Here is a 12,379-nt window from a genome sequence, read left to right as displayed (position 1 = left end):
GGCTGGAAGCAACTGCTCTGCCCAGAAGAGATTTCCAGCCAGAATAATCTTTGCTTAGAACAAGCTCCAATGAAAACCCAAATAGATCTTAATGGAGAGCTTATGGGAAGGGTGTCTGTGCTCCAGGTCTGTATTGCAGCTCCTCAAACACAGTGATTAATCTCTCAGGCCCCTTAGGTGCTGCTTATTAACTAATAATCAAGACTAAAGTCAGAGGGCAATTCTTTAAGGAAAAAAAAGTGCAGACAATCCCAGAAAGGAAAGATACTCTAATAGCTCATGGTGTTAGTAGTGCTCAAATCAACAGCTGGAGCTGCTGAGGAGCTCGAGAGCCTCCAAGGAAAGCAGGGTGCATCTCTGTAGTATCACAGCAAGTGGTTCAGTTCTGAATCCTTGACTACATGTGAGTTATGACAGCTCCTTGATCCACCTTAACCCAGCCACAGCAACCCCAGGGATCTTACTATTTCAACTAGTACCTCTTCTTCTGCTCCTACTCTCACAGCTTCATAATGAGAGGATACCCAGGGCACAGCAGACAGTCTTAAGTTTGCCTTTTAGTGCTTCATGTGGCAAAGGGTCCTGTAAAACAGGGTGTTACAAATGCCACAATCATTAGCACTTGCAGCATCAATGGTTTTCTGAACTATTTCCTGATTTCCTCATAACAAGAATGATTCTGGCTTAAGTATTTCAAAATGCAAAATTTTAAAGCCCAGGTGATATTTTGGCCCCAACCAGAACAGTGGCTCTACTTCACCATCTCTGCTTGCAGAAGCATAAACACAACACTACATTTGTATATTTACATAAAATCCCTATCCCTGACAATCAACACGTGGACTACATCTGGATCCCATAGCCAAAAGCATGTTTCCAAAACCCAGAAAGGAGCACTTACTGAGTTCCTAGTCAGTTTTAAGTGACTGGTTGGTATGGCCTGCATCTGCCTTATTGGCTTAAAACAGACAGCTTAAAAACAACAAAATGTAATCAGCTCCAAATACAACACACCCCTAGGCATCCAGTGGCATTTGCTCTACATGGTCAGCATCAATCCCTGATTATAAAGAGATCAGACAGGTGGTTTAAAGGTAAACTGCATTAGGATCAAATGAAATACATGCACTAAAAATAGTTATTTGAAATCCAATGAATTCTAATAATCTTGGTAGGTTTTGCATCTCATTGAGGAGGTCTGTATTTAACCAGTCTCCTTTCACTTTGTGGTTTTCATGCAAGACCTATTTACTTGTATTTCCAATGCCCACCCAAAGAATATTTATTGTTAAATAAAACACATAAACCAGGCCTTTTCTAAGTCAGTAAAAAATTCATAAGAACATTTTATGCATATAAGATTTTGTAAATCAACCCAAACCTGTATTTAAACATAGACAGCATCCCTTTAATACAACAACACAAATACTGTGACACTGATTTTATAATAATCTACTAGACTTTAGTCTTTCATTCAGTGCTGACAACTGTACTGTAAGAAATGTCACAAACATAAATAATAAAAGTCACTACCACAAGACAAAAGCAGTCGGAGATTGAAATTCTCTCAGCGATCCATTCCTGCTGCCTGGGAAACCACGTTAGGTTTTTCAACTCCAGATATAGCTGTTCCTGGATGATACAGTTCCAAAAGCTGTCACATCTGCCAGTGAGCACGAGAAAAAATCCCCCAGCCAGCAGATCCAGAGCAGGGGGAGGGATTAGCTGGGAAGGAGGGGCAAGAAGAGAGAGGGGTCAGCCTCAGATGAGAGGAGGGGGTGGGAAGATTAAGGATGGAAGGGGAATGAGTGTTAGTAAGGGAGAGAGAAATGGTTGGGAGACAGGCAACCCGAGGAGGAGGGCACAGAAAAGAAGCAACATCACCCGGAGGGGAAGAAAAAAAAAAAAAAAAAAGAAGTAGATAAATGTTATCAGGAGTGGCTCGTTCCAACGCCCAGACAAAGGCAGCAGCATGCACTGCCTTTTCACCCGACCTGCCTCCACCCTGCTCATGTCCAGCCACACGTTCCACTAGGACACCGCGCCGTACGGAGCCGTGCTCATGCCCTCCCTCACTCACACATGCACTTGATGATAGCACGGCAGCACAGAGCTACTTCAGTCTCACTTGTGCAGTTTCCAGTTAAAAATAAGCTCTCCCTCCCCCTCCTTGCTGCAGCACTGAACTCGCTCATCAGCTCATTGCGTCGCTATCGCAGATCTCGATGCAGTTCCCTACATTCCTCCTGCCCCGGACGAGAGATAACGCTTGGTCCCTGGGCTCAAGAAAGCCATTCCCATCATTTCCAAGTCCTCCCACAGCTGATCTGCCAAACTGCTCTGGCCAGCTCCAAGAGGAGAGAGAGAGAGAGAAGGAGAACTCTTCCTACAGGACCTGAGGAACTGCAATATGCAGATTGAGTTTGCAGTGAGAAGATGAAGATCCCAGAGAACACACCAATTAAAAGGAAAAATATATTTCTATACTCTGCTACTCAGGTCACTGTCATGTGCTGCATTTGAAATGGATTACAGGTTAACTAGGCCATTATCCATGCATGTCATATGCATGTGTTCACACAAATGTATGTGTGAATATGCACACATGGAATTTCACTGCATCCCATACCTTCTAAAATACTCATGTTTGCCTTCCTGAGGTTTCCAACACTCTTAGTATTTATAACAAGCCATAAACTATCACAGCAGTTTGCAAATAAAGGGAAATGACAGGTTAGGTCCCTGAAGAGCTGACAAACTCGAACGTGACTTCACACAGCAGGGAATGGCAACAAGGGTCAGTGAAAGGGAAAAAGAAAAGCCAAACGGTCCAAAATCTGAAATGGGATCTAAGAGCACTGCCCTGACACCTTCTACATTTTTCTGCAAATCTAGTTTTAGAAATATTGGTTGAAGTATTTTTTTCCTCCTAAAGGAAGAGTGAATATTTCCTAGCTGTGCTATCCCTTTCCTCATTGCAACTCCTTTCCTTCTATTCCTTTCTCCCTCACCAGCCCCCCATGGCAAAGCTGCATGTTGGAGCAAAGCAACAGCACAGCAAACTGATGTAATGCTCTAAATCCTGCCCAAACACACACGAGAGCACAGATTAATATTACATTAGAAATAAGCTTAGGGAAAGACATATTTGTTATATTGGTGGGTTTATTTCTGAGGAATGAGAAGAACAGCACAACTGGCTTGACATTTTTGGCCATGCCTCCACTGAGCAGGGTCTGAAGGTGCTGCCTCTCTCTCCTCTGCTCCATTTCCTTGCTCATAAATTAGGACTAAATCCCAGTGAACGCCTATTTGCTCAGCTTGTTTGGGACGCTGCTGGGTTACATACTTTTAGATGTGTTTTAGTTATATTATACCAAATTCATTCTGAGACATATATAAAAGCACTTGCAAAGAAAAGACCTCTTGAACTTTACAAAACCAGCACAGGCATGTACCAAATGCTAATGGGCTTTATCCCTTAACAAATAACAAAGTTTTCCATTATTTACAGTCCCCTAGAAATCCCAGCTGAAGTCACCATCCCATTGTGTCTGTCTCTGAAGTCAGGCCCCACCCTCTAGAGGTTTCATCTAAACAGACTAAAGGTGAGGAAAGGGAATTATTATCCTCATTTGCAGATGAGACAAAAAACATTACTAGCCCTGTTTCTTCCCACCTATGTCTAGATGAGCAGATCTACAACATCTTCGAGGTATGTCTCCTGGCTGCTTTTTAACTTTATATCAAGGCCAGATCCAGGCCCAACACACCCTGGGCTTGGATGGAAAACATGGGTGCAGGGCCCCAGTGGAGGCCAAGACATGCTCTGACCACAGGTTTGATCTCAACACCAGCATGTAGGTCCAGAAGCCTTGACAGAACTAAGCAGCACAGGCAGAAATCACACCCAAACCTCAGCTGCAGTGCCTTCATTACCAGCCTCTCCCCCTTGAGCTCAGTGTGTGAGAGGGTACAGCCACCAAACGCTGCTGCAGCACCAGGGAAGGCAGATCACTCACCGTGTCCTTGGCACGCAGAGCCAGCAGGACGTGTGCTGCAGGTCACCAGGCTGAGACCAAAGCCACAACAATGCCAACCCTTCTCCCCCACCTCTTATGTGATTCATGTGGCTCATGTCCTGTTCTGGCTATACCAAGCCATGCTGTGCTGCGCCTCTGACACTCACCTCACACCCACATCCCCTCCCTGACCTCTGTCCAAAGAGCAGCTGCATTATTCCCACATGGATTTCCCCACATTATTTTGCTATGAAGGATGCATCAGGGTTAAAACCAGGTTGCTGTATTTTGCTGTTAATCCAAAGCACCACAGAGCTTCAAGACAGGGCTTGAAGGATTCAAGGGCTTCACTCTTCACTGTCTTGTGTGACAGATCCATTCAAAACCAGCATAAAAGTACTACTGAGATTAGAATAAGAACGTTTAAGGTCCTGTCTCCAAAAATCCACATGAATAGCAATATCTCGCATATCAGACAAGAGGTTACATTGGGACAAGCCAAGGGGCCACATCTGGCATGTGGGGTCACATGGCAGGGGAAGGAGCCAAGGCACTGGGCTGCAACACTGGGCACCGCATCCTGCAGCTCCATGTGAGCCCTGGAAGCTCAGCGCGCTCTTGCACTGCTCACAGACCCAGCTGCCTCTGGCACACAGGGCTACAAGAGGGAAGCTGCAGCTCCATGTGCAAATGGGCACAGCACAGATTTTACTGTATGCAGGAAGAGTCACACACTCAGGGAGCAGGGCTGGATTCTCACAAACAGACCTGTCCCAGCAGAGGCACTGGTGACCACCATCCTGGATCACCATACACCATTCACTCCAGTAGCACAGCAAAGGGCTGACAGAGACACCCCAGCAATTCTCCAGATGACCCAAGTATAGAGATGCAAGAGTTAAACTTCCTTCCAGCCAACATTTAACAATCTCAGTCCCTAGTTATGCTCGTCATTTTCTCCCAAAGAGAGATACAAATATATTTAATTGCTGTCAGCAGCTTGCAAGACAGTTTGCTTGTGTTGTCCCCACAGGATAACTGATGGGAAAACTCCAGCCCAGGCAGTGCCCCCCAAAACATGGAAGGACCGATTTGCTTAACCCCACAACCTGCCTGACTCTCAGTGCCTTCCTGCTCACTGCTGCCAACACTGAGATGCAAATTTAAATTACAACAGACAAGTCTTCTCCCAGGGAATATCAGTTATCCTGCTCTGTTTGCCACAACTGTGAGTGTTCACACAGCCCTCTGTACGTTAAACCTGAGGTGCACTCCTAACACAAGATAAATTACTGCTATTGGCTACAGCTACATTTCGTTCATCAATTAATTACAAAATAATCTAATTACTAACACTACAAGTTAAATGGCTGAGCCCTAGGGAAAGTGTACTTTCCTGAGACATTTTGAGGGAAACAGATTTCAACTTTTAGTCTCTGGGCACCCTCCATTCCCACTGTTCTTTTTTGCCAGACAAATGGAAGGTCAGTCTAAGAACAGCAGTACCATTGGTAAAACCAAATGGCAGTGCATTAGTCCTTGAATCACATGGTAATCCTGCAGCTTAAGAAACCATAATGAGGAATTCTTTAAAAACAAGACCTGTAGCAGCCAAGTGCTGATTTTGTGCTCCATTGCACTAAGTCTGTGACATTATAACTCAAAGTCAGCGAGACTGGTGCAGGAGCAGCATTGGTGCCACTGACAAGGAAGCTGCTTCCCAGTCCAGAACCCCCCCAACAAGGTGTCAGAGGTTGCTGGGCTCTCTGCAGCCCTCAGTGCTGAGCAGCACAACTCCTGGTGAGCCTTCAGCTACTCCTGCTCACTTGTGTTCTGTCCAGGTACAGTGCTCACGTGCTGCTCTGAACAGGATGGAACTTCAGTAGAGTACCCCTGTGGGTGCCCAAAAAACCCTCAAGTGCAATACAGAGTTCAGAGCCTGGCTGTGTGTTTTTTACTTGCAGTTGGGCTAAGCTAGTCCAAGCTACTTTAAGCAATTTTGTTTAAAGCAATTTACACAAATATTTAGCTCTTTTCTCTGCCTGTGAATTTCCCCAAGCATATTACAGAAGTATTAAAAAGAGCTCTTCTTTTCAGATTGGAGGCAGGACAGCCAAACTTTAAAGAATTCTCCTTAATTTCATTCTTCTTGGGAATGAAAACCATTTTGTGGCCAAGCAAGTGTTGTTTCTCACTTTGCAAGCCTTGGCAGCAGGACCCAGGGTGGCCTTCCCAGGTACATCCATACTCACACCCAGCTAGACAGAAACAGCCCCTGTGCACAGAGCAGACTTTCCATCTGGGAGCACAGTTACTAATCCAGCAAGCTATTTGCTGATAGTGCTTTCCATTATTTGATCAGCTTTTCTTCTAGATTCATAAATCATTGTTCACACAGCATGCAGGATGTACACACCAAGGCAGCAGTGAATGTTAAAAGCAATATAAAACTTCATCACCTCATCAGGAATGAGATTTTTCTGTGGGACAGGGCTGGAGAGAGAGCAAGGCAGCAGCTTCCCTTCCCCAGCAGCTATGTTAGGGGCTGACAGGTTGTACCCAAACAGAGAACTCAGAAAAGCAGACAAAGAGTGGCCAAAGGTCTCTTACTCTCCGTACATCCCCCAGCTTCACCTGGGAGCTCACACTCACCAGACACAAATTGCTCTTCTGTTTTTTCAGTGCTCTGTCCCCAAATACATTAAAGCATTAATGCCCTGGCAAAGAAGAAAGCAAATATTAACAGACAGGACTGTTTTCTGTCACTGCAAATACCTGCCTGTATGCACTGGTTACCTGACAAAAATAATTAAATACAAATGCACAATAAATCTGTATATTGTAACTTAAATAGAACAAGATTAGACAGCTTTCAGCCAGCCAAAACACACACATCCAGCCCCACACAAGTACTCCAGCATAGCTTCAGGAGGTGTTCTGAAAGGATCCTGGCCAGCACAGCTGCCAGAAGGCTGGGAATACACACAGGAAGGGTTTAAGTAGACCTCACTGTAAGGTATGGTGAGGGTCCTTGCAGATAGAAGATACTTAAGAGCAGATATTGCTCCATCTCCTGTAAAGGCAATGAGTATGCATGTTCCTGACATGCTGTCTGCTCTCTCAAGCATCATCCCGAGTAATTTTTAACTCCTTCTTCACCCCAAGGTTTTAAGAGCATCACCCTGCGAGATTGAACAAGGCATTTTCCCTCCACATTCCCCATCCTCTTGAGTGTCAGTTGGCTAAACTGTCAGACCTCAGCCCCACACGTTGTCCCACCTCATAGACCCTGGAGAGTAAAAACCAGAAGATCTTACTGGCAGTCCTGCTGCAACAACGCTGGTGGTGGACAGTTCCAAGGGAGAGGAGAAAGAAGGGTCTGGAGGTAAACTCTCCCACTGTCATGCAGCAAAGGCCGATTGGAGGACGGTGTTGCTGGGCTATAGGAGTAAAGATGAAGCAAACTCCTTCCCAAAGGAATCCAGCTCCCAGTTTTTCTTCTCTTCCAGAAACATCCCTTGAGAGAAAAAAATTGTATGACCCCCTGAACTATTCCACTCTCACTTCACCCCAGGCGGGCACTGCCAACACACGTGTGATCATTACACTAATCCATGGCAGTGGCACGGCTCAGCTCCGAAGAGAAGGGGTTAAGCCAAGGCAGCACAGCCACTGGGAAGCAGAGACTTAGTTTAAACTGACAAACCCAGTCCTCCGTAAACACAGGGAACAAATCCCACGAAACAGCAGCCATTAGGACGGTTGTTCTGGCTTTAAAGCAAGCAAGCAAGCAAATCAATGTTGATCCCCCAAATCTGCGGGAGGGCGCTTACCCCTGACTCCTCATTGCTCCGTGACCAGAGATGAAGTGAGAATGCTCCGCCACTGGAATCCGCTGACACGTCGATAAACTTGAGAGAGAAAGACGGCAGGAGAAAGCGGGAGAAGAAAAAGGGGTGGAGGCAAGTCTGACATGTTTGTACAGTGCCTGATTCACCTAAGCTGCCGAGTTTGATTTCAGGGTGTGGTAGCAGATGGGACCCAGGAGCACTCAGCGTAGAGAAGACTCCGATTCCCGTTCCACGGAAAACGACAGATGCCAACAGCAGAGTCTCTTGGGACCATCTTGCCTTCGTCTCACAGTCTCCTCTCTTGGTCCCTAGAGGGGATGAGAGAGAAAAAGAGCTCAGAGTAACACCTGGGCACCCCGATGTGCCACATCTCAGGCAAGAACTTTGGGGAGATCATCTCCTATTCCCCTCCGCCCTTTTTCACACCCCACTTCACTGTGACTTATTAAAGCTCCACTCGTCAGCTCTTCTCTCTCAGCTCCACAGCCTCAGGGCTGGGAGCTGCTGAAGCTTCTAACAAACCCAATATCTCTGCTTGTGTCGCCTAGCTGCACATTTCAGGACCTGCCACCAATCCCTTGTCATTCCAGGAAGGAAAGCTTTGATTGCTTGCTTTATGGCTCGCTGTAGAAGAATTCATCCTATTTATTTGCATTGCAGATGAGTAGCACATGACCTGGCGCTTTTACTTTTCCCCTGTCCTCGCCATGAGTCAGTGCTGCCAGGTCTGGAGTCTGGGATCACCCTCTAATTCAGTTGTGCTGCCTGTGCCTCAGGGTTTACTGACTACTGGAAATAGACTTTCCACAAGCAGCAGGACATCAGCTCCGGCAGTGCCGCCTGGGCTTGGTGACTGGGCCATCATCAGAGGACACTTTGGGGATTACAGCCTGGAGCATTTAGAGTTCATGGCAGCAAACTCATCAGCTGCCCTTGCTCCATTGCAAACAAGGAGGATTCTTGGCCTCTCCAAACCACTGACAATGCTGGCTTAACCCTCAGATATTTTTAGGTCCAAAGAACAGAGATATAAACCATAAAAACCCACCCCTGTGACTTTTTAGGGTTTTTTTAATAACATTGGTTTTGCTGAGCCACCCTTAAATAAATGAGAGACACGCTACAAATAATCATTAGGCGGTCATTATTATTGCTGGGAGTGGCTTGTCCCACAGTGATGAGCCAGCCCAGTGACCTTTTAGCCCTGTTCCCCCCATTCCCATTTTCCTCCCTACCTGTCCATTCCAACTAAAAAAGCTGCAGTATCTTTGTACAACCACCTCAGTCTCAGCTGTAGTTGGAATTCATAAGCTCTACAGTACTATCATGGAGAAGGAACAGAACCAAGGTTTGTAGAGACAACGTTTTGGAGCTGATGGTCTGAGGTTCCTAATCCTCATTTCCCAACCTGCTGGCTAAGTTGTGGAAGGCTGGTTCCTGAACATGCAGTCACTGCTTCTACATTACACTGCAGGTCCCTGCCTGCCACAGTGACCCAGGTTTCCTGCCTGTTCCCTCCCCAGGGTATAGGAAATAGAGCTAGCCAGGTTTCTTTCTGTCTGGGGATTAGCTTCTCCCTCCTACGGGGCAGGCCCCATACACAAATGAAATCAAAAGAAGGAAAGTTCTCTTTAATAGTAAATAACAAAGGGGGACAGCATTCTTTCCCAGCGCACTGGAATTCCCAGGACAGAGCAGTGTGGTGGAGGATCAGGGATGAGGAAGCAGAGTGTGAACCTAGTAGGTGTGGATGGCAAACCATACCTGTCATCCGTGCACCTGGGCTTTGCTGCCGTGCCAGGCAGCGTGGAGTCATCTGCACAACCACGGCGTGGGGAGCGTCACACACAAACAGCTTCTACAGTCTACAAGGAGTCACCCAGCCTTGGAGCTCCACATTTGCATGAGTATTGTATTTCCTGGCTTACATGCTAGCACAATCTTCTAGAACAAGACTTGAGTTCGTTATAAATGGCAGAGCCTGATTTTACTTGTCAAGGCACAAGCTTAGATGAAACCAAGGCAGTTCTGAATCAGTGTGAACCTCTGCTGCCTACAATCTTAATGAAAAATTAGGACGCTTTCCAGTCTTTATATTCACAAGTTTGGTCCCAGCAGTCCTGCACACTTTGAAAAAAAATTTCCCAGTAAAAGCGACATGTCTCTAATTTTCCCCTTCAGCAACTATCCCTTCATTAGACATTTTACTGCTCCTTGCCTGCCCACTGCTCTCTTCTTAGCTAGAGAATTGCACAAGACAATATAAATAATTATACTGGCGCATTAATATAAACACACGATACACGCCCCACTCCTCCTACGGCTGCTCTCTCAGGTCCCGTCGGTCTCCGGGACAGCCATTCCTGGCAGCAACAAGTGCTGCAGGGTACGTTGACTAAATGTCTGCATTGCAGCCTGCCTGATTTATCTTCCCAGCAAAGGCCATTCCATATTCCATGTCCCCTCCCCAGACACAAAGCAAAGCAAATTTCAGATCCAAAGTGCTGATCTCACCTCATTCCTCATCCTGCCCAGCCACATCACTGCACTAGGAGAGCTCCAGGATCTCACATCCTGCACTGCTGCTGCAATAGGTTCCATTTAATCACCACTGGAGGAAGATTTGGTGATGAAAACCCCATTATTAAATGTTTTCCTATTCCAATAGGCAAAACTGGGGACTTTTAACTTAAAAAATAAAAAGTCCAAGACAGCCAGGCCAACTGTACCATATACAACGTCTGTCTTCTACCTCAGCCAGGAGAAACATACCTGCTCACCTGTCTGAAGCTTGTGGAAACTGAGCAAACTGCTAAGGAAAATGGATCTGAATTCAACAGAGCTTCCAGGAAAAACCTAACGCCAAGGAAATCTGATACATTCATGAAATCCCAGTTAGAACTACAGCAATTCCACCTATGAAGCCAGGCTGTGGCTCAGGACCAGACTTTCCATCAAGTCTTCCCTGTGCTCAGGGATCAGATAGGAAGCAGAAATCCTCTTCCACACAGAATCCCTTCCTTCTCTTTCATGGTTCTGTAAATCTAGAGAAGCTGGCCAGGGAAGTGAAAGAATACACTTAAGGATTGGGACGGAGGGGTCACTAGGAGAAAGGGTGTGTTGCACATCAGAACCAACCGGTGGGAGGAAGCACGAGATAGGAATCAAGTCTGAGAGTCTCATAATCAACACATGACCGTGAAGCCAGGACTGCAGATAAGGAGGGAGCAATCCAGAGGCAGTTTCACTTTAAATAAGTACTTACAGTTTAGCCACCTTTCCTTAAGGGTATCCCATTCGGAGGTGGGCAGAACATTCCAAGAGAGCATTACCTGGATAGCCAGCTCCAGTGTTTGGGTTATCCTCCTGCTTACTATGCATCACTGCCATTATCCAGGTAGGATCCTGAGATGCCAGCAGGACAAAGCCCTGCTCATACTCCAGCTGCATGAGCTCACCCAGTGTTTTTAATCAAGGTTTACAGTCTAAACCAGAAGAGGTTTTTTCCAATTCAAAACGAAACACAAATGCATGAGAGCTGAAGAACTGGAAGTTCATCGGGCAAGTCCATTGCTTCTGCCAGAACTCTGAGTGCTGTCAAAGATCTGGACATATCCCCACACTCCTATCTGGCAGGGCAGTGGGGAGCTGAGAGTCCCTCTTTACCCTATGCCAAACAATGCAGATTGGGGCACATGGAAGACGGGAATTTGTCCTGCTTCAGGCTCACAATGGGTTACAGCCAGGCTCTCCTGGGCCAAACACCTCCTGTGGTGGAGCAAATAGTGGCCAGCAAGGAAACAGCACAAGGACCTGCAAATGCTGCCAAATTTGCAGAATGCCAGAGGTAAGAAGCACAGAATCATTAAGGTTGGAAAAGACCTCTAAGATCATCAAGTCTGGCCTTGGACCCATCACCACCTTGTCAACCAGACTAGAGCACTGAGTGCCACATCCAGTCCTTCTTTGAACACCTCAAGGATGATAACTCCACCACTGCCCTGGTGCAATGGCCCAGTGCCTGACAACTGTTTCAGTGAAGAAAGCAGGTAAGCTTAGAGAGGGTAAGAAAATATCAGACTCTTTGAAAATTTTAACTCCCACTCTGATGAGAAACTGAAGTTAAAGCTCAAGATCACCTGAACACAGCACATGCTATTTTGCTACTGGTTAAATTCCTGTGGCTTGGTAGATGTTCCTGCAGATAATATCAATACAGCTTGGAACACAGCCACCTCACACGTCTTCCAGATCTTTTACTTGTAAAAATTCACAGACTTATTTGGTTGTAACAGAAGTAACATCATGGTCCACCTCACAAGCCTGTGCCACCCTCTACAAAAGGTGCTTCTTCTGCTTCCCACAGAAACCACGATGATCAGTCCTGCAATGGCGACATCACAGCAGAAAGCCAACATTACCTACAGATTCCCAGGTCACCTTGGGAAAGGCGTTCTGCATGCTGCTAAAATGACTGTGACAATGCTCTACTCCTCCAGAACAGAG

The 12,379-nt window shown here is 46.2% G+C and overlaps 1 protein-coding gene across 4 annotated transcripts in view; it reads right to left on the bottom strand.

Moving 5' to 3' along the window:
- Positions 1-12,379, bottom strand: part of PAK6 (p21 (RAC1) activated kinase 6) — a 38,697-nt gene that overhangs the window by 18,920 nt on the left and 7,398 nt on the right. Inside the window, exons 1-3 of one of the 4 annotated variants that reach the window (XM_036384038.2) lie at positions 7,340-7,451; positions 6,675-6,739; positions 1,534-1,725 (exon numbers count right to left, since the gene is read on the bottom strand). Coding sequence is in view for 1 of the 4 variants with exons in the window: in XM_036384036.2 (XP_036239929.1) it covers positions 7,340-7,539; positions 7,856-7,869 (214 nt within the window). In the remaining 3 variants the exon portion in view is untranslated. Of the gene's footprint in view, positions 1-1,533; positions 1,726-6,674; positions 6,740-7,339; positions 7,540-7,855; positions 8,182-12,379 lie in introns of those variants that run through there. The other 3 variants (XM_036384039.2, XM_036384036.2, XM_036384037.2) reach the window with 3 other exon arrangements.

Source organism: Molothrus ater, chromosome 6, assembly GCF_012460135.2.
Source record: "Molothrus ater isolate BHLD 08-10-18 breed brown headed cowbird chromosome 6, BPBGC_Mater_1.1, whole genome shotgun sequence".
In the NCBI taxonomy this organism is placed as follows: Eukaryota; Metazoa; Chordata; class Aves; order Passeriformes; family Icteridae; genus Molothrus; species Molothrus ater.
This window is presented reverse-complemented; position numbering and strand designations above follow the sequence as displayed.